Source organism: Chrysemys picta, chromosome 3 (genome assembly GCF_011386835.1).
Source record: "Chrysemys picta bellii isolate R12L10 chromosome 3, ASM1138683v2, whole genome shotgun sequence".
Classification (NCBI taxonomy): domain Eukaryota; kingdom Metazoa; phylum Chordata; order Testudines; family Emydidae; genus Chrysemys; species Chrysemys picta.
The window spans coordinates 138221171-138240416 of record NC_088793.1 but is presented as its reverse complement, the minus strand read 5'-3'; the positions used below and the strand labels follow the sequence as shown (position 1 = coordinate 138240416).

Here is a 19246-nt window from a genome sequence, read left to right as displayed (position 1 = left end):
AACCAATCAGGCAGCAGCAGAACACCCCGCCTCCCAAAAGCAAACACTGTATTGTGCCTGTATTACATCTTAAAGATAGGCACATCTGGGCTGCCTGTTTAATGTTGAACTGACTCAAAACAAAGCATTCCAGGTCAATTCAACAAACCAAAATGAAAATATTTTGATTCAGAAGATCAAAATGTTTTGTGTTGATTGAAAATGGAGAAAAACATTTTGTTGTGTGAAAACTTTTGGTCTCAACTTTTCACCTCAAAAGCAAAACTTTAACTATCATAATTTCCCAGAGGATGGAATTTCTGAATTTCACTCAGCTCTACTATGAATATTTTAGGCTGCCAACCCAGCAAGTCATAATCCAAAGGTCTGAGGACAGGACTGGGAGCTAGGAATTCCTGAGTGCTAGTTCTATCTTTAACACTTCTTCCCCTCTATAGCCTTGGACAAATCTGATTGCCTCTGCCTCCAATTCACCAAGTGTAAAATGGAAAGAAAGTTTGTTTCTAAATCTCACATGTGTGTGATTTGTAATGTTGTCTAGTGACCTGGGTCTGCAAAGATTTAAGCATGTGCTTAATTTTACATGGTGTGAGCAGTCCTGCTGACTTCAATAGGACTACTAAGCGTGAGTAGAACATAACAGCCATACTGGGTCAGACCAAAGGTCCATTTAGCCCAGTATCCTGTCTTCTGACAGTGGCCAATGCCAGGTGCTTCAGAGGGAATGAACAGAACAGGTAATCATCAAGTGATCCATCCCATATCACCCATTCCCAGCCTTTGGCAAACAAACGAACAGAGACCAGGGACATTTCAGAGCATGGTTTTGCATCCCTGTCCATCCTGTCTAATAGCCATTGATGAACCTATCCTCCATGAACATATCTAGTTCTTTTTTGAACCCTGTTACAGTCTTGGCTTTCACAACATCCTCTGGCAAAGAGTTCCACAGGTTGATTGTGCATTGTGTGAAGTACCGTATATACTCGATCATAAGCCGGTTTGTTTATAAACCAACCCCCCCCACCCCCAAGATGGATAATTAAAATGGCAAATTTTTATGACCCATTCATAAGCTGACCCTATAATTCAGGAGTTGGCAAACTTTGGTTCCCGGGCCATCAGGATAAGCCGCTGGCAGGCAGAGAAGGTTTGTTTACCTCGAGCAGGCACGGAGGTAAACCTAAGTAAACAAAGAGTCCTGGCCTGCCAGCGGCTTACCCTGATGGGCCGGGACAGCAACTGGTGGGGAAGTTTTTTTTCGGGCGGGGGAGAAGCTGGGGGTCAGGGGAGTAACCCCTGTGACCCCCCCCCCCACATGACCCCACCCCTAACCTGGGACCTCACCACATGACCCCTCCCCGTGTAACTCCTCCCTGCCCCCCCCCCAGCATGGGACCCCCACACTCTCCCCATCCCATTCCCTCCCACCTTAGCTGGGGCGAGCAAGGGGCGGATGTCTCTGGCCTGGCCGGAGCTGCTCCAGTGGGCTGGGCCGGGCGGCGCGGCCACAGTGTGCCAGCCCTGGAGCTGCAGCTGCTTCGGAGGCTGTGGGGGGGGAGCAGCGTGGCCAGAAGCGGAGAGACTTTGGCCCCACCTCTTCCCTTCTGGCTCTGCTGTCTGTGCTGCTTCTCCTTGTTCCCTCTGCTGGGGGGGAGAAGGGGGCTGTATCTCACCTCTCCCCATCTCTATACCTGTTCATAAGCCGACTCGCTACTCTGATGCTTCCCTATTTTACTAAAAAAATTCAGCTTATGAACGAGTATATACAATACTTTCTTTTGTTTGTTTTAAGCCTGCTGACTATTCATTTCATTTGGTGACCCCTAGTTCTTGTATTATGAGAAGGCGTAAATAGCATTTCCTTTTTTACTTCTCCACACCAGTCATGATTTTAATAGACCTCTGTCATATTCCCGCCCCCTTAGTCGTCTCTTTCCTAAGCTGAAAAGTTCCAGCCTTTTAAACCTCTCCTCAGATGTAAGCTGTTCTATACCCCTAATCATTTTTATTGCCTTCTCTGTATCTTTTCCAATTCCAATACATCTTTTTTGAGATGGGGTGACCGGATCTGCATGCATTTATTCCTCCCTTTTGTTTCCTATCTTTTAATCAGTTACTGATCCATGAGAGGACCTTCCCTTTTATCCCATGACTCCTTCCTTTGCTTAAGAGCCTGTGATGAGGGACCTTGTCAAAGGCTTTCTGAAAAATCTAAGTTCACTATATCCACTGGATCCTCCTTGTCCACATTCTTGTCAACTCCCCTCAAATAATTCTAATAGATTAGTGAGGCATGATTTCCCTTTACAAAAACCATGTTGACTCTTCCAATCATGGTCATCTGTGTGTCTGATAACTGTTAAAGAACAGAATTAAGTTAGTTAAGCATGTTAAATTCCCAGCGACTATTTCCCGGAGTCCCACAAGAGGCACCGGGACTCCTGCAGCCTTGGTTCATAGTATAAAATAATTTGAATATTTTTTTAAAAACAAATACTTATTTCATTGCAGGAAAATCCTTTATGAACCATATATAAGAATTTAGTGTATTGTGTACAGTGTGAAATACTCTAATAAAAATGTGATAACAATTAAAACCTAATACCATCTGCAGAGATAACTTAAAGTCTAACTAACTATACAAGTAACTATACCACGACAGTGGTTCTCATGAAGTTAAGGGACAGTACTTTACCTTCGCAGTGGAAAGGCTAATAATGTGCTGATCTTTTTCATTTGTGACAATCTCCATGACACTAAATAAGTGTCCCAACAACTTGCCCACTGGCTTGGTGTTTATATTGGGATGCCATAAACGTAGAACTTTATCATCACCTGTGAACAGAAAATATCTGTGACCCATTCTGTGTCTCTAACATGCAGACTATCACAAAATAGATTCTGAATAGATAGCCTAGTTTTACAAAAGATGGCTGCCAGGACTGCAAACACAAATCTTGCTTAAATCTTTGTATTTTTCATATCAAGGGCTTGATGCTCAGTTGCCTCTAGACACCTTTACACTGCTTAAAGTGTACATAACTCACTCTTTAAGGCCCTTTAATGTTGCCAAAGTGGTATAAAGGTGTAAATGAGAATCAAGCCTTTTGTACCCATCTGTGCAAATGTGATGTTTGCACACAATTTAGGAAGCCACTTTTGAAATTTGGTCCTCTTATTATATAGTAGTTTTTTGCTGCTAATTATTTCAAACATTTCCAGCAAAACCCAAAGCAACAGCAGCACACCTGGATTTTGGCTCCAATACAAACCCCAATGCTTAAACCAGCTAAGTTGAAAAGTTTGCTATTTTTCACAAGCCTTTAAAGGGAACCTGGGCCCAATTTCAAACAGACATTAACATATTTATGGTGTGGCATCAAAATCATGCCAGATTTATGGCTTTATTAACAGTTAAATACTGAGAAGCCTTTAGCACCATATAAAAATCAACTTAGCCCCTCCTGCATAGCTTAAGACACTAAACCAGTTAAAACCTGATAGTTATCATTAAGCTTTACTTTGAGTTGCTCCAAACTTGAAGCAGAACTCAGAGAGTAAGAACACATGGATCAAAACTGGAGGACATTCACACAACCCTCAGAACCAAGTCAGCCAACTTTCACACAACTTTATTTGTTATTTACTTTGAGAAGTATAATCTTAAAGCTTTTTAGGAAGAGACTGCACAGATGTATTGTCCTTTAGACCTGGGCCATTCAGAGTATAAGCTAGTGCCTCTCCCAACCTGCTATACAAACACTCTATACAGAGCAACAACCCAGACTCACCCTCTGCCTGAATTTAGTTCTATTAACAAAGAAAACAAAAAGATATGTCAACTCAAATCTTCTCAGAGTTCTTCCCTGAGGACCACTTCATTCTCTCCTCAGAGAGGAGGACGCCATTGCTCTTTTATACCCAGGTGGGGCAATAAGTCATCTGCCTCAGTGAGTCAACAGAATTCATGTAAACCTTTCACAGCTGGACCAACACTTAACCAGGTAGCAACCACTGTCAGCCTATAAAAATATAGTAACTGGTCTTTTGGAGTATTCCAGTGCATTCATTTTGGCATTGTTTGAAATACCGGTAATTCACCAAATTGCTAAATTATACAAAACAATCTGGATGAGAAGACACACAGTTTTAAAGTTAAGATGGTTTAAAGTTTGGGGGAAAATATGTATGTCTCCTAGCAGATGGAACCCAATAAAATGCCAATCACTGAAGACAGATATTCTGGCCCATAAGAAATCAAAAGGGAAACAAAAAAAATCTGTCATTTGGTAATGAATCAGCTGTGTTTCAACTGTGGCTTCTCAGAGCTTAAATTAGGCCAGTATGGGTTTGTTACATCATACTGGTCCAGTCTTTCACTGCCTTTTAGATAGAGCGGGGACTCTATCTAAAAGATAGAGGAGGAGAGAGGAGACCAGAGATCAGTTCTTGACTTGGTTAATGTGTAATTTTGGGTAAGGAAAACAAGGCCAAGGGAGGGCATCTGTTAAAATGGAGAAGATAATGTAACTTTGTAAAATGATTTTCAGATAAAAGGCACTGTGCATGTGGAAAGCAGTATTTATCATTATATTCGTAAGTCCAGTTAGGAGACACATGAAGGGGTAAGTCTGCTCATTTTTCTGGTTCATCAGGGAACCATCAGATCTTAACTGTCACTAGCCACTGGTATATAATACAATGATGTGGTCACACAAATGACTGTAATTGCCCCTTTTCCTTTAAGTCACCACATAGCTGTGCTCCACAATCTAGGATTTCATTTTTGAGAAGTTAAGTCTCTCATCTATAGGCACAAAATGTGAACCAAGAATAAGCCAATGCAGGGATGTCTGACTCAGAGTGCAAATAGCCTGAAACAAAAGGTCTCAGAGCAGAAGGAACTGATCCCATTAATCTCAATGGGATAGCTCTGAAGCCCAAAGACAACCGTTCACAAGTCCATGTTAGCTATTTCACTACTAGTTGTGTTATCAGAAACATCAAGCTATTGGTGCACATCCAATAAGCTATTGGTGCACATCTAAGCTGCACGTCCACCAATGTTATATATGCCATCATGTGCCAGCAATGCCCCTCTGCTATGTACATTGGCCAAAGTGGATAGTCACTACGCAAGAGGATAAATGGACACAAGTCAGATATCAGGAATGGCAATATACAAAAATCTGTAGGAAAACACTTCAACCTCCCTGGCCACACAATAGCAGATGTAAAGGTAGCCATCTTACAGCAAAAAAACTTCAGGACCAGACTCCAAAGAGAAACTGCTGAGCTCCAGTTCATTTGCAAATTTGACACCATCAGATCAGGATTAAACAAAGACTGTGAATGGCTATCCAACCAAAGAAACAGTTTCTCCTCCCTTGGTGTTCTCACCTCAACTGCTAGCAGAGCACCTCACCCTCCCTAATTGAACTAACCTCGTTATCTCCATACTGATCTATACCTGCCTCTGGAAATTTCCATTACTTGCGTCTGATGAAGTGGACATTCACCCACGAAAGCTTATGCTCCAATACTTCTGTTAGTCTTAAAGGTGCCACAGGACCCTCTGTTGCTTTTTACAGATTCAGATTAACACAGCTACCCCTCTGATACTCATCAAGCTATTGGGTTTATCCATTATTGTTGATGCAGTGACACATTGATACAGAGTGCAGTGGGGCAGCTAGCTGTTTTCAAGGGTTGCTGGGGAGAAAGTCAATCCTCACCACTGAATTTAAACTGGTCTCTCTCTCTCCCCTCCCGCACCCAATGGGGATGGAAAGAGGAGATGCCACTACTCCCTAGTACCAATGTCACCCTCCTCATGTTTTTGAACATCTGCATCTATCCCCCACACATCTGCCAAAACCCCAGCTTCTCTTCCAGGGTGACGTCTCTGCTGGAGCTATGTGACTGCAATACCAACATTTGCAGTATATTGGGAATCTGAGAGCACTATAAAATAAATGGATCTGAATATCAAAACACCACAAATTATTATTTGTATTATGGTAGTGCCTAGAAACCCCAACCTAGACTAGGGTCCCATCATATTAGGTTTTGGCCACTCACACATAAATTCCTACCCCAAAGTGCTCACAATCTAAATAGACAAGGCAGACAATGGGTTGGAGAAATAAATGTGCTGCCCATTTTACAGATGGGAAACAGAGGCAGAGAGAGACTAAATTTTCCAAAGTGCTCAGCATCTGCAGCTGGTGCCAGATTTTAAAGAAAGCTCAGCTCCCATTAGGCACATGAAGTGCCCAGAAGTGCCCGTTGTTCTCAGTGGGAATTAGCGAACAACTTACAGCATTTGAGGAGACTTTCAAAAGCACAAATGGCTGTTAGGTGCCCCTCTCCCACTGATGGCTATTGGGAGTTGAGCAAATAGTTGCCATTTGTGCCTTACGCTCCCTCTTTGCCAAGCTTCAGAGAAATTAGCCAATACATCCTTTTAGTTAATTTAATAGTTCTTTTGAAAAATACATCCCTTATTAGACCCCAGGTCATACAGACAGTCAGTAGCAGAGATGGGATTTGAACCCACTGTTCCTAAGTACTAAACCAGTACCTACCTACAAGACCAGCCTTCCCTAGAGAGTGAACTGCTTGTATTTGAGTGCCTTAAAACTTCCATTTTTGAGTTTAATGAGTTCAGCACCTGAAGTCCCAGTTGGCTGTAGCACCAGGGACTTTGCTGTAGGTTTTAGATCCATCTTGCCATAGAGTAACAAGAGTCCTTGTTTATACTGTGTTCAGGAGCGCAGCACTCAGCCTGTACATTGCAGGAGGAGTACAGGAGGGAGGGACTCTGGCTGATAGCAGCCTTCAGTGAGAGGGACAGTAGATCAGGTGTCACAGGAGCAAAGAGCACCCTAATTGTGTCTACCTTAGGAGTTCAGTATGGAAAAAATAATGCTTCAAGTGACAGTGGATGGGGAACAGCAGACTGTCTCTGAGCAGGAAGACTGCCCCTCCCATTACATTTCTGAAGATGAACAGGAATGGGGCTTTTTAACACCTCTGCTCTGACAGTGGCAGCAGACAAATGGCAGGGAGGAGGAAGTGCTATGTGTATCCAGGGCCCCTAACACAGAGAGTTGCATGAGGCTAAAATCATTAATGTCTATTATGCACTCTGGTATTACCATGAAGAGCAGGTGCCACAGAAAAGCCTATCAATAAAATCCATTCCATTTTGTTGTGTTTGCTTAAGTGCAAGGGGTTTTGTTTATTGCTATTTTCAATTGGTCAAATAGTTTTAATTCTTTTTTGTTGCTTATGTTAAATAATAAGATTGATTTTTAGGTTGTTCTCTCCCCTTTTCATGAACTACTGCTCTACTGATCCCTGGCACTGAAGAGATACTTGCTAACCCCACTGCTACAGCAGAATTATAGAAGCTCACCAGGACACTGGGAAGAACGATTAGGTCTCTCAATGGTCCAATTATGCTTCTAGGATCAAATACCCTGACATGAAATGCACGGGAATTAAGCTCATTCATAAGAAAAGATGAGCTGGGAGGGGATGGATCAGATAGCCAAACATTAGCTTGGATATACCTAGACTCCATGGAACCAGTGGTTTGTATCCCAGTAGGTTCAGTTCAGCTCTTCACACTTCCAAGATAAATGAAATAAAGGAGAGTGTGGCTTTCATTGATGAGACCTTAAAAACAGAGCTGTCTGCTCTAGGTGGATGTTCAAGATCCCCCGATACTTTTAAACTATGTCTAGACTGGAAATTGAATGACAAAACTTTTGTCTTTCAGAAGTGTTAACCGCCGCTCCCCCCAGCAGACAAAAGCTTTGGTGTGACAAGTGCCAGTGTGAACAGCACATAGTTGGCAGGAGCGCTCTCCTGCTGACAAAGCAAACGCCACTCATTGGGGGTGGAAGTTTTTTGTCAGCAGGAGAGCCAACAAACAGTGGCTACATGGTGCAACTTTTAGGGGCACGGCTGTGGCAACACACCCATGTTGCTAAAAGCTGTGTAGTGTAGACGTAGCCTTAGTTAGGCCCAGTGTCCTTGGCCAAAATATCTCCCTCCCCTACACTGTTGTTCAGTTTGCATTGCATTGTTTATCCTTCTACTGATACTCTTCTCTCAAAAGGTGTCTGCCTTACGTGATTTAAAATGTCTGTACAGTGCTTTGAGATTGCATTGCTGCAGCTGTGCCAATGTAATGCTTCTAGTGTAGACTAGCCGTAAGATACAATGCCAGTCATACTGTATGGAAATCCTAGCACATGTTGTGCCTATTGTGCTCACTGTACTGTCCTAAAGAGCTGTGAATTCTAGGGTTAAACTTTTTAAGTGGTAGGTGTGTCCAACTAACGCGAGTCAGATGCCTGTATCCTGATACACCTGTTTGAAGACGGATCCCTCAAAGGCTGAAGGGTTAGACATTTAACTCAATGTAATAAGTTGGGTAAAGAATTTTAATATTGCATTGTTCAAGATTTGGATGTCAAAGAGCTAGCTGGGGAAGGAAGTTGCTATGGTACTATATCCATCTAGAAGCCAATCTGTGTAGATCCAAGGGCATATAGCACTGGAAAGTTACCCAAACTAAATTTAAAAAACAGAAGTTTTATACTTCTCTAAAGTCATGACTCTAGAGCCTTTGGGGGACACATAAAAGGATTAATCCTTTTGTTGTGCCTTCCAGGTTTTCTGTACCTTTTTGTACAAAAATAAACTCTTCTATCTAGGAAGTGAAGATTGCAAAATCAAAATTATAAAATATTTGTATCATTTAACTGTATCATGGTCATTGGAAGGGGAGGTAGGGTGCCAGTGTTCCTGGGAGGTACAGTTATTAACAGGACACCAACAGGAATAGGGAAGTTAGCCTGAAGCAACTATGCCATATGGCCAGAACAGTTCACAGGGTTTAATAAAGTTCCACTTGTTCAACTTAGATTGCATTCCCCTTCACTCTTTGTGAATGAAACAGTAACTATTTAATCAGCCAACTGTGGCTAACATTTCAACACAGGGTCTTCATTAGAGCCTAAAAAGTGTCCTTTCCTTTGAGGAGGAAGAGCCTCATTGATACCAGAGTTTCAGGACTTGGACAAAAGCCAAACATCATGCAATCTGTAACATCAGCTGATATCCATTATTCATCTCATATAAATAAACAATTACCAGTTTAAAATGATCAGTTATAACTCACAATACTGTAACAAAAATCTAACTAAACCATAACAATTGAATAAAACACATCATTAAATACAATTTCTGATCAACTATCAGCATAATTAATCAAATAATATCTGTAAATGTGAAAAGTACGTAGGCTCTGATCCTGCAAGCACTTAGGCCTTGTCTACACTAGAACACTGTACTGCTTTAACAATACCAATACAGTTAAAGGGGTACAATCCCCTCTAGTGTGGATCCAATTATATTGGTAGAAAGAGCTATTCACCTATGAGAAGGGAAATAACTATACCGGTATAAGTCACCTTTGTACCAAACTGTGTCCACACTAGGACTTTCACCAATACAAGTATTTTGATAATTAACAAAAAAAGTCACACTGCTAACCAAAATAGTTATACCAGTACAACTCTTAAAGTGTAGACCAGGCCTTAGGCCCTGTCCACATGATAAGAAGGGTGTTTTCCCCTGCACTGAAGTTATCTTAACACAGTTGCAAATGCCCCTTAACACCAACATAGGCTTGAGTGTTAATGCTACAAAACAACCAGCTAACATGATTGTAAAGGTGTCAAACTATCTACACAGGTGTTGTGGCAGTGTTTCCAATTGTGTTTAATTAACTTGATTAAGCTAAACTGATTTAAAAAAAAAACACCTTTTTTCATCATATAGGCACACCCTACAGAGCTTAACCTTAAAACTGAGAAAGCCGGACAGGAGAGAGATAGGGAACCACAGTGGGATGAAACAGATGGGGTCTGGAAGGAGGAGTGGCAGACAGAGCACAGTGGGAGTAGTAGTTCTAGGCAGTGAAACAGCAATGTAAAATATGGTTGACCACTGGGGAAGAAATGGACTGGACAGTGCATCATAGGGTTACCATATTTCAACAATCAAAAAAGAGGACGGGAGGAGACCCGCCCTAGCCCCGCCCCTGTCCTGTCCTAGCCCCGCCCCTTCCACTCCCTCCCACTTCCTGCCCCCTCAGAACCCCCAACCCTCCCCCCCACTCCTTGTCCCCTGACTGCCCCCCAGGACTCCACCCCCTCCCTAAGCCTCCCTGCCTCTTGTCCCCTGACTGCCTCCTCCTGAGACCTTCCCCACATCCTAACTGGCCCCCTAGGACCCTACCCCCCTACCTGTCCCCTGACTGCCCCAACCCTTATCCACACCCCCACCCCCTGACAGCCCCCCCCAGAACTCCTGACCCATCTAAACCCCTCTGTTCCCTATCCCTTGACTGCTCCAATCCCTCTCCCCACTCCTGCCTCCTGACAGCCCCCCCCAGAACTCCTGACCCATCTAAACCCCTCTGCTCCCTGTCCCCTGACTGCCCCCTCCTGGGACCCCTGCTCCTAACTGCCCTCCAGAACCCCACTCCCTACTTAAGCCTCCCTGTTCCTTGTCCCCTAACTGCCCCCTCCTGAGACCCCCCCATCTGTACTCTGACTGCCCAAAACCTTACCCCCCAACCCCCAGACAGCCCCCCCCCAAAACTCCCTGACCCATTCAACCCTCCCCCTGCTCCCTGTCTCTTGACTACCCCCCCCCCCCGAACCTCCCTGCCGCTTCTCTGGCCCCCGGCCCCCTTACTGTGCTGCAGAGCAGCACGCTCGACAGCGGGGGAGGGCAGCAGGCTCGGAGCTCCAGAGGAACAGCCGGCGATCTGTGAGTGCAGGGAGGGAGGGAGGGAGGGAGAGGAGGGGAGTGGTGTCAAGTTTCAGGAGGGAGGAGGGGGAAATGCAAGCAGGGCTCTGGCTCTGGCTTTTGGAGCACCGGCTGCTTTGTAAGCGCGCGCACGCTCTGCATGGGAGGGGGGAGGAGGGGAAGTCCGGACATTGACAAATTCCCCCCGGCCGCTATTTTTAACCCGAAAAAGCCGGACATGTCCGGGGGAATATCAGTCCTGCAGCCTTCTTTAAGGCACATAGAGATTAGTAAGAAACGGGGGGAGTCACACCACTGATTGAAGCCAATAGTTCTTGGGTCAGAAAGGGTGGTAAGAGGGAACCATTAAGAACAGGTTAGGGAGCATTTCTCAGGTCAGCAGGAGAGAAGTCACTGTGGAAGGGTGAAGATGCAATCCTGAGGTCATAACTCATAAGGGACAGTGGGTGGGAGAAGGTAAGGAAACAGTGTTGCAGTTAGGAGAGGTGGCTGGGTCATTTTATGTATTCCCAAACCTGGTCTCTCCTCTTTTATTAAAGACATAGGAAGCAATGTGTGAATCAAATCCAGACTGAGCACTCACCACTTTGCTAATCAGGCTCTAATCAGGGACAATGGCCGCATTGCGCTAGGCACTGTACACACATATAACACAGTCCCTGTCTCCAGGAATTTACAATTTAAGTAAATATTATAATTACCAGCCTGTTAAATTATTATTATTATTGGAGTTTATTTAGTGAAAAAATACAACCAATGAATCTTTTTGGCAGAAAACACTGACAAACATTACTGGGTCTTCATATATAATATAAACATTTTACTTACCTCCAGTAACAATGATATTTGCTTTTCCACAGTATGTGAAGGCATTAACTCCTCTTGGGACAGAAAACTCCCTGACAGGTCTGTAATGATTAACAAGTCATTTGATCAGGTGGGAAATTTTGGTCAAAGTAGAGTCTATAGCAATTCCAATCTGTTTTCCTGAAGACTTAATACTCCGTGGGGGTTGGCAAGGGCTGTTTTAGCCAGACACACAGGTTGAACTGATGGCACAAAAATCAGTATGGATGGGAAGGAGGGACTATCTGTGCTGGACACTCTTGGCCAAAACAAACAGATAGTATTATACCATGTTTAACTGGTTATTTTCACAATACTAAAGTATTTCTATATATAACATAGGCAGTACCATATTAAAAGGAAATTGATTCATACAGTTGTTTAAATTCAGTAACTAGCATTTGCAATAAAACCGGACCAGGTTAGCTTTTCAGCTGAAATAGCATGGTTTCTTATCTTGAATAGCTGAAGCAATATAAGCCTGTAGCAAAGGTACCTCATTCCCTTGCAATAGCACCCTAAATTGCAGCCATAGTCAAACTAATTTTTTATATACTTGTAAAATCATTGGAGACTATAGGTCCCAGGAAACATGCTTCATCTTGATCAAGCATATTCCAGTCAAATTCAAGATGGAGTACTGAATTCTACAACTAGTGGCTCTTTCTATATTAGAAACTAGGATGGCAGTGACAGCCTCAATTTTACACAAATCCAGTGCAGCCTCTCTAGTGCTACTTTGATACAACTGGTTTATGGGCTATGTTGCTTGTATTACATGCTCGGTAATAACATGCGAAGATTTCATGTTTCCAAAACTAAACTAGCTCTTTATTAAGAGAACTTTTTAGAGGTAATGCAACTGTAGTTAGCATTCCAGCCATGTACACACAGACTGACTTCATTGTGTCTCCTCCAAACTCCTCCCTCCAAATTCCATGCAGATTGCTACAGTCTGAATGTTTTCTTAAAAACCTGAATCCAACAAATACCTATTTAAGGTGTGGAAATGAATGGCAGGAAATACTGGTTATTGCCAGTATGCCCAGAGTGTACATAGGTCAACATGTAGGGCCCTATCAAATTCAGGGCCATGAAAAACGCGTCACGGACCATGAAATCTAGTCTCCCCCCATGAAATCTGGTCTTTTGTGTGCTTTTACCCTATAATATCCAGATTTCATGGAGAATTCTCAAATTGTACCCAAAAGGGAGTTACAGGGGGTCACAAGCTTATTTTAGGGAGGTCATGGTATTGCCACCCTTACTTCTGCGCTGCCTTCAGATCTAGGCAGCTGGAGAGCAGCAGCTGTTGACTGGGCACCCAGCTCTGACGGCAGCGCCCCCCATCAGCACCGCAGAAGTGAGGGTGGCAATACCATACTGTATGCAGCACAAGAGGTTTTGGGAGATATATTTTGGGTGACTGGTTGGTTTTTGGTAATAGAAAGGAAGAATTGAATTCTTTGCATGAGGCAACTTCCTATAAAAATGGTTAAGTCAAACAGCCAAGAGAGACTTTTTTCAGTACAGATTAGGTAGTGTCACCGATAACACAGGAGCAGACAAGAGTCTGGGTGTAGTAATAAACTCTAAATCCCTAATGCTGCAGTAAGCTCTGAGCAGTCAGATTCCATGCGACTGTGTGGAACTCACTACAGGATTAAAAGAATCTGAATGCTTGGTTATGGAGTAAAATAGCAAACAACTCCTTATGTGAGCTTCAAGTAGTTTATTTTAGGATTTTGCCATTTCTTTTTTAATTCTTAAAATGGAGAGGTTTTTTATATAATCCTTACTTGATCCTTCAAGGAGTGATTCCAACCTTCTCCTACAGGAATGAGGATGGCCTGCAACAGGAAGGCTGGTAACATTCACTCCAGATATGAGTCCAGACCTATCCCACATCCTTGCAACCAGACACCCTCTCTGATCCCTGCCACACATTCCCCTTCTTAGCCTCTTTGTAAAGAAAGAAGACAATCCCTTTCCAGGCATTAGCCACCTAGAAACGGCACAGTTCCGTAAGGATTAGGATAACTAAAAACTACACTGATCACCAAGCTTTCTTCCCAAACCAAACAGCAAGAGTGGTTCCATAGTTAATTGGGATAGTCATTTTTTTTGCATCATGTAATTAAATGTTTGAGCCACAATCACTTATACAGAATGGTCATTTAATATATTTCTATTTTTAGGGTTACAAATTTCATTTGAACATTTGTGTATTCTGCAAATGTCTAAATATAATTTCATCTAGCTCTTGTCTGAAGCTCCTTAGGGAAATGTACATCTTCCAACAACTGGAGACACATGTACAATAAATGTTTAATGCAAAAAAAACCCCAAAGGAACCTTTGCATTGAAATGATATATAACACAGTATACAGTGGTGGTGCATGCACCTCCCACTGTATTTTTGACACTTTCTCTCTCCCCCTCCTCATCTTTCTTGGGATTGTTTTCAACTTTCTAAAACTCTGAACACCTTCAAATAGCATTTCCAGGCCCTGCTACTGACCCAGTGAGTGACCTTGGTCAATTTTACCTTCTGTCATCTAAAAAAATACACAGAATACCCATAAAACCAGAAGTTATGAGCTTGATGCAGGAATTACTGGGAATATGGCCTGTGTTATGCAATGAGTGAAACTATATGATCATAATTCTCACTTCTGCCCTTAAAATTCTACCTGACAAAGAGGGTGTGAACGGATCTAATGTTCAGAGATCCTTGAATGAAAAGCATTATTTATAGTTTCTATTCATGTCAAATTTAGTATGTCCATATTATTTCATTTCTTAATTTTGTCATAACTCACTTTTCCCAAAATCACAATCTGATATAAATCTAAGTAGCAGAGCCAATTTAACCATGGCTTTTAAAGCGTCATTAATGATGTTCTTTAATAAGTTCAATTACATGTTAAACACCACTACCAAAAATATTTAATTCCTTATCTATTTTTCATATATTCATATATGCATTTTCATCATGAGCAAATGAATTCATGTGCAATATATTTGAATTTATGTAGAAAAGTAGGAAAGCAATGTGCATTATTCTTCAAAATAAGTTATTACAGCAGTTCAGATAAAATCATCCAGTTGTTTTGTTTGCTTGGTAAATGTGCCTACTGATGAAAACCCAAAGCAGACAGACCTTGCTAACAAAATTTATTTGTAAAGGTTATGTGAGAGAAAATAACATATGGACAGTCCTTGGCATTTAAAAGTTAATGAGCAAAAACCAATATACTTTTATGAGGGCTCATTCTGTAGAGCTTTGCATGACTAATTCCAATTATGTCTTAGTTTTAATTAGCCATCTTTTACAAAAGACATAGCTACTGTAATTGTAGAATTTTGAAATGTACTAATCTCCCATGTGGCTCTTTCAATGAAGAGTTTGTGTTCCACTATGACATGCATGGCTCTACTTACAAGTTGTCCTCTAGTCTCTTTAAGTCATCCAAAACGAACGAATGAACACTGTCTAAGGAACAGGATCCAAAACAATTCAGGGCAGAGATAAACTTAACCTTCACAACCCAGTCATCATGGAGTTTTCGTTTAATACTGGGGAGAAAAAGTAGGTGGTTATTGTATAATATATGTGTTTGTGTGATAATAATAAGGACTGCCAGGTTGTCATTAAAAGTGCACACAATGAACACTTGCAATTCATAGCAAGAGAGGTGAGATACCTTAGATCAGTGGTGGACAACCTGCGGCCCGCGGGTGCATGCGGCCTGTCAGGGTAATCCCATTGGCTGGGAACAGCGAACCCGTGGCCACTGGGAGCTGCAGGCAGCCGTGCCAATGTAAACAAACTGTCCGCCAGTGGATTACCCTGATGGGCTGCGTGCAGCCTGCAGACCACAGGTTGCCCACCACTGCCTTAGATCCACCAGCTCCAAAGCCACAGGCATCGAATACTGGACATAATGACATATTTCTTTAATATGGAGACAGAGTAGGGCCTGCGACACACAACTAAATAGTTCTGATTCCATCTAATAGAGGACAATAGTTACACCAGGGTAAAACTGGACTAAAGTAGTGGTGAACTGGGCCCATTGCCATCACACAACAGCTAGAAAATCAGGCTCGTTGTTTTAAAAGCTATTTTCATTCTTATGTTAGGCAAGGTCCATTTTTAAGCACTTTTAGAAGCACAGATCATAGAGAACCAGAGTTTAGTTATTTGATGAAAACTGCTAAAGTGATAGTATTTTACTACAAACAACTTACTTCTTGAATTTCCTGGAGTCCAGGATCTGCAATTGTGATTTCTTTTTGGCTTTCGATTGCTTTAGTCCAAAGTCATCGCTGGTCACTGTAAAAAGGTTGACATGACCCCCATCATCTCCCATTAGGATGTCATCCTTAGCTAGCTGATCTCCTAAATTCACCGTACAAACACAGAGCAGACAATGTTCCATTGGTTTGATGATAAAACAATTATCCTGTGAAATACAGTAAAGAGTTTATTTGATACTGCACATGAGCCCAAAAGCAACTGAGCATAGTCTCTACCATGCTCATCTATTTATATCAACATCTAATGCTTGTCTCAGGGTTTTCAAAATCTTCCATTCCAGCTGTTTTGTGATACCATAGACTCATGCAGCTGGTAAATCAATGGGAGTTTTGCTATGAACTTCACCCTGAGTTTTAAAGATATTTTGTTGTGTTTGGGTTAGGAAATATTAACAATAAATATAACAGGAGAATTCATCATGCTAAATGGTGTGCCAGTATATTGTGAATTAGGATCTTGTTTGTTTAAAAACTTGTTGTTTCTTTGTGTAGGAAAAATGTGGACTGGTATAGTATTAGAAGTCAAGTGACAGGGACCAACAGAAGTGGGAGACATGCTGGCAGCCTGTTAGACTTGGGGCAGGTTCTGTAGTGGGATTTTGAATCATCTGGATTCTACTGTTCATTGACTTTATTGCCTCACTTCCTTTTGTATTCAGTAGAATATGTACTTGCTACGCCTACTTTCTGTGAGTGTGAGAGAGCAAAATGCAGCTGGCTTCCATTCAGAGCTATGTTGTTAAAACAATACAACACTTAGGACATAACTGACCATTGTGGGTTTGTTCACATCATAGGACTTGAGAACTGATACTTTTGAGATAATTTCTTTTACCTTTTTGAAGGCAATTTCTTGATTTGACACCCATACTCAAGATGTGTAGGACTTTAATAGTTCATTCCATGGTTTTGTCTCTCTAGAAAGGTCTTGTAGATATTGACCAAGGCAATTTGCATCATAGAATTATAGAATATTAGGGTTGGAGGAGACCTCAGGAGGTCATCAAGGTCCACTCCCCTGCTCAAAGCAGGACCAAAACCAACTAAGTACATATCTAAGTTCTGATACATTAGTTGGTGCATTCAATTCTCGAACTTCTTTTACTTTCTCAGAGCTAGGACTCATTCCATCTTTGTTTATTCTCTGAACCAAAAACTTCATTTGGGGTAGGCAGAAAACACACTTTTCATTATTTAGCTTCAGTCTGAACTGATTGATTAGGTTAGAACTTTGTTGAGGGCTCTGTTGTGTTCTTCCATCGAAGACCCATATATCAAAATATTGTTCATTACAACTACAGATTTTTCCAAAGACACATGGGAGAACTGTAAAGGAACACAGATGGAGCTGTAGTTTTCATAAACAATAATGAAAGCTGTTAGTGTGTGATCCTTTGATAACATACATTCTGAATGCAAAGCTTTTGTCTTTGTAGGTTGTTTCTGTGATGAACTGGCCCATGCAGTTCAGAATACCTACAGAGCTAGTCAGAGCTGTGTCAGGTGACTTCAGCTCTAGGAGAGGTTGAAGATGATTGTAAGTCCCTTCTGAGATGACTGTGATGTCTGCTCCTGAGTCCATTTTAAAGTCTATAAGCTTTCCATGAATATTCAGTTTCACTCTCCAGGCAGGCTTTGTGTCATCACATGTGATAGATCCATAAACAATGGCTCTTAATAGTCTGTTATATGAGTCAACTCCCTGACTGCTCTGATGAAGCAAACTGTAAAATGACCATATTTTGTCCATTTATTACACCCTGAACCTCCAGTGAAACATACATTTGTTGGGCTATGAATTTTTCCACATCTTGTGCAAGCAGACTGAAAGGCTTTGGAGTTTGACTGGAATTTTACCCTCTTAGGCTGGGAGTTTCTGGTTTTTCAAGTTGCTCCTGCCTTTTGTTCTGCTGTTTGACCAGTTCAGACTGCTTTGCTATCTGTACAACTGTGGATAGGGTTTGGTCTGTTTTTAATGGTAGCTGCTGTTAAAGATTTTTATCTTTTAGCCCAGTAACCAGCCTGTTTCTGATATTTTCATGTTTTGCAAATCCAAGATCACAGCTGTCAGCCAATGGATACAGAACATTTATAAAACATTCAACACAGCTCCCTGGTTCTTGGATTCTCTGGTGAAAACTTGCTCTTTCATAAACCACATTTCTCTGAGATTTAAAGTGTCCATCAAACATATCCAGAACGCTTTCATAGTCATCTTTGTGACGGTCTTCAATAAAGTCAAAGGATTTAAAGAAATACTCTTCCTGCTTCCCCATAGCATAAATTAAAGAAGATACCTGAAACTTCCAGTTTTCTACGGAGCTTTGTAGCAATTCAAAATCTTGCAAAATACTGCTTTCTGTGTGTCCATTGTGAAGGTCTGTCAAAGCTGAAGTTCTCTGGGGGCATTGAAGAGTGGCATGTTGATGAGATCCTGCAGCCTTTATTGTTTTTTCTTTCTGTTTGCAACTTTTGTTGCTATTCCTTCTGTCTGCAATCTTTGTTGTTCCTTCCTTTTTTTTTGCAACCTTTGTTGCTGTTTTCCTTCTGTTTCTTGTTCTCTCCTAGCACTAATCACACTGCTGAAACCATATCATGTACTTCTTGTACATAGTAGGTTACAGGATTCTGTATCAGATATTGACTGACTACAGACCATGAGGAAGAGGATGGGTAGTGGGGAGGCTGATAGGAGTTGTAGTCCCCTGGCTTAATAGATCCATCACACTATCAAGCTACTCCAAAAGAAGGCTGAATTAAACTTCTTTTGAAGACTTGTACACTAGTCCTGAAACGTCAAACATGTCACTTGTTGCAGAGGGAAGGCCATTTTAGTTATTTATTTACTAACTCTTCTGCAGGAACTCATTGTCACTCAATAGAATTCACCGTACCAGACAGTTGGAACAGGGCTATATGATGTGAACACAGAGGATTCTTGAGTGTGTTAGGTTTTCTTTAACCTTTGCATGATCCAAAACAATACCTGGCAGCTGCCTTGTGATTTATAATCCCAGACGACAACAGTCCTTTCAGTTACAGCAACAATCCGTTTGAGCTGAGTAAGATAATCACATCCAGTAACCCAGGAACTATCCTGATGAAAGAAAAGGGATGGTTGAAAGATTTAGTCCATGAGTAGGGCTCCTAAGTGCTAGGATAATACAAATAATCATAGGATATGGACCTTTTATTTTAAGTTTCTTGTACATTTGATTTC

At 41.8% G+C, this 19246-nt stretch overlaps 1 protein-coding gene across 1 annotated transcript in view; it reads right to left on the bottom strand.

Annotated features, from left to right (window-relative positions):
• WDR64 (WD repeat domain 64) overlaps positions 1–19246 on the bottom strand; it is a 127725-nt gene that overhangs the window by 78438 nt on the left and 30041 nt on the right. The window contains exons 5-9 of the mRNA XM_065589127.1: positions 19013–19123; positions 15958–16172; positions 15148–15282; positions 11686–11765; positions 2699–2838 (exon numbers count right to left, since the gene is read on the bottom strand). Coding sequence (XP_065445199.1) covers positions 2699–2838; positions 11686–11765; positions 15148–15282; positions 15958–16172; positions 19013–19123 — 681 coding nt within the window. The remainder of the gene's footprint in view (positions 1–2698; positions 2839–11685; positions 11766–15147; positions 15283–15957; positions 16173–19012; positions 19124–19246) is intronic.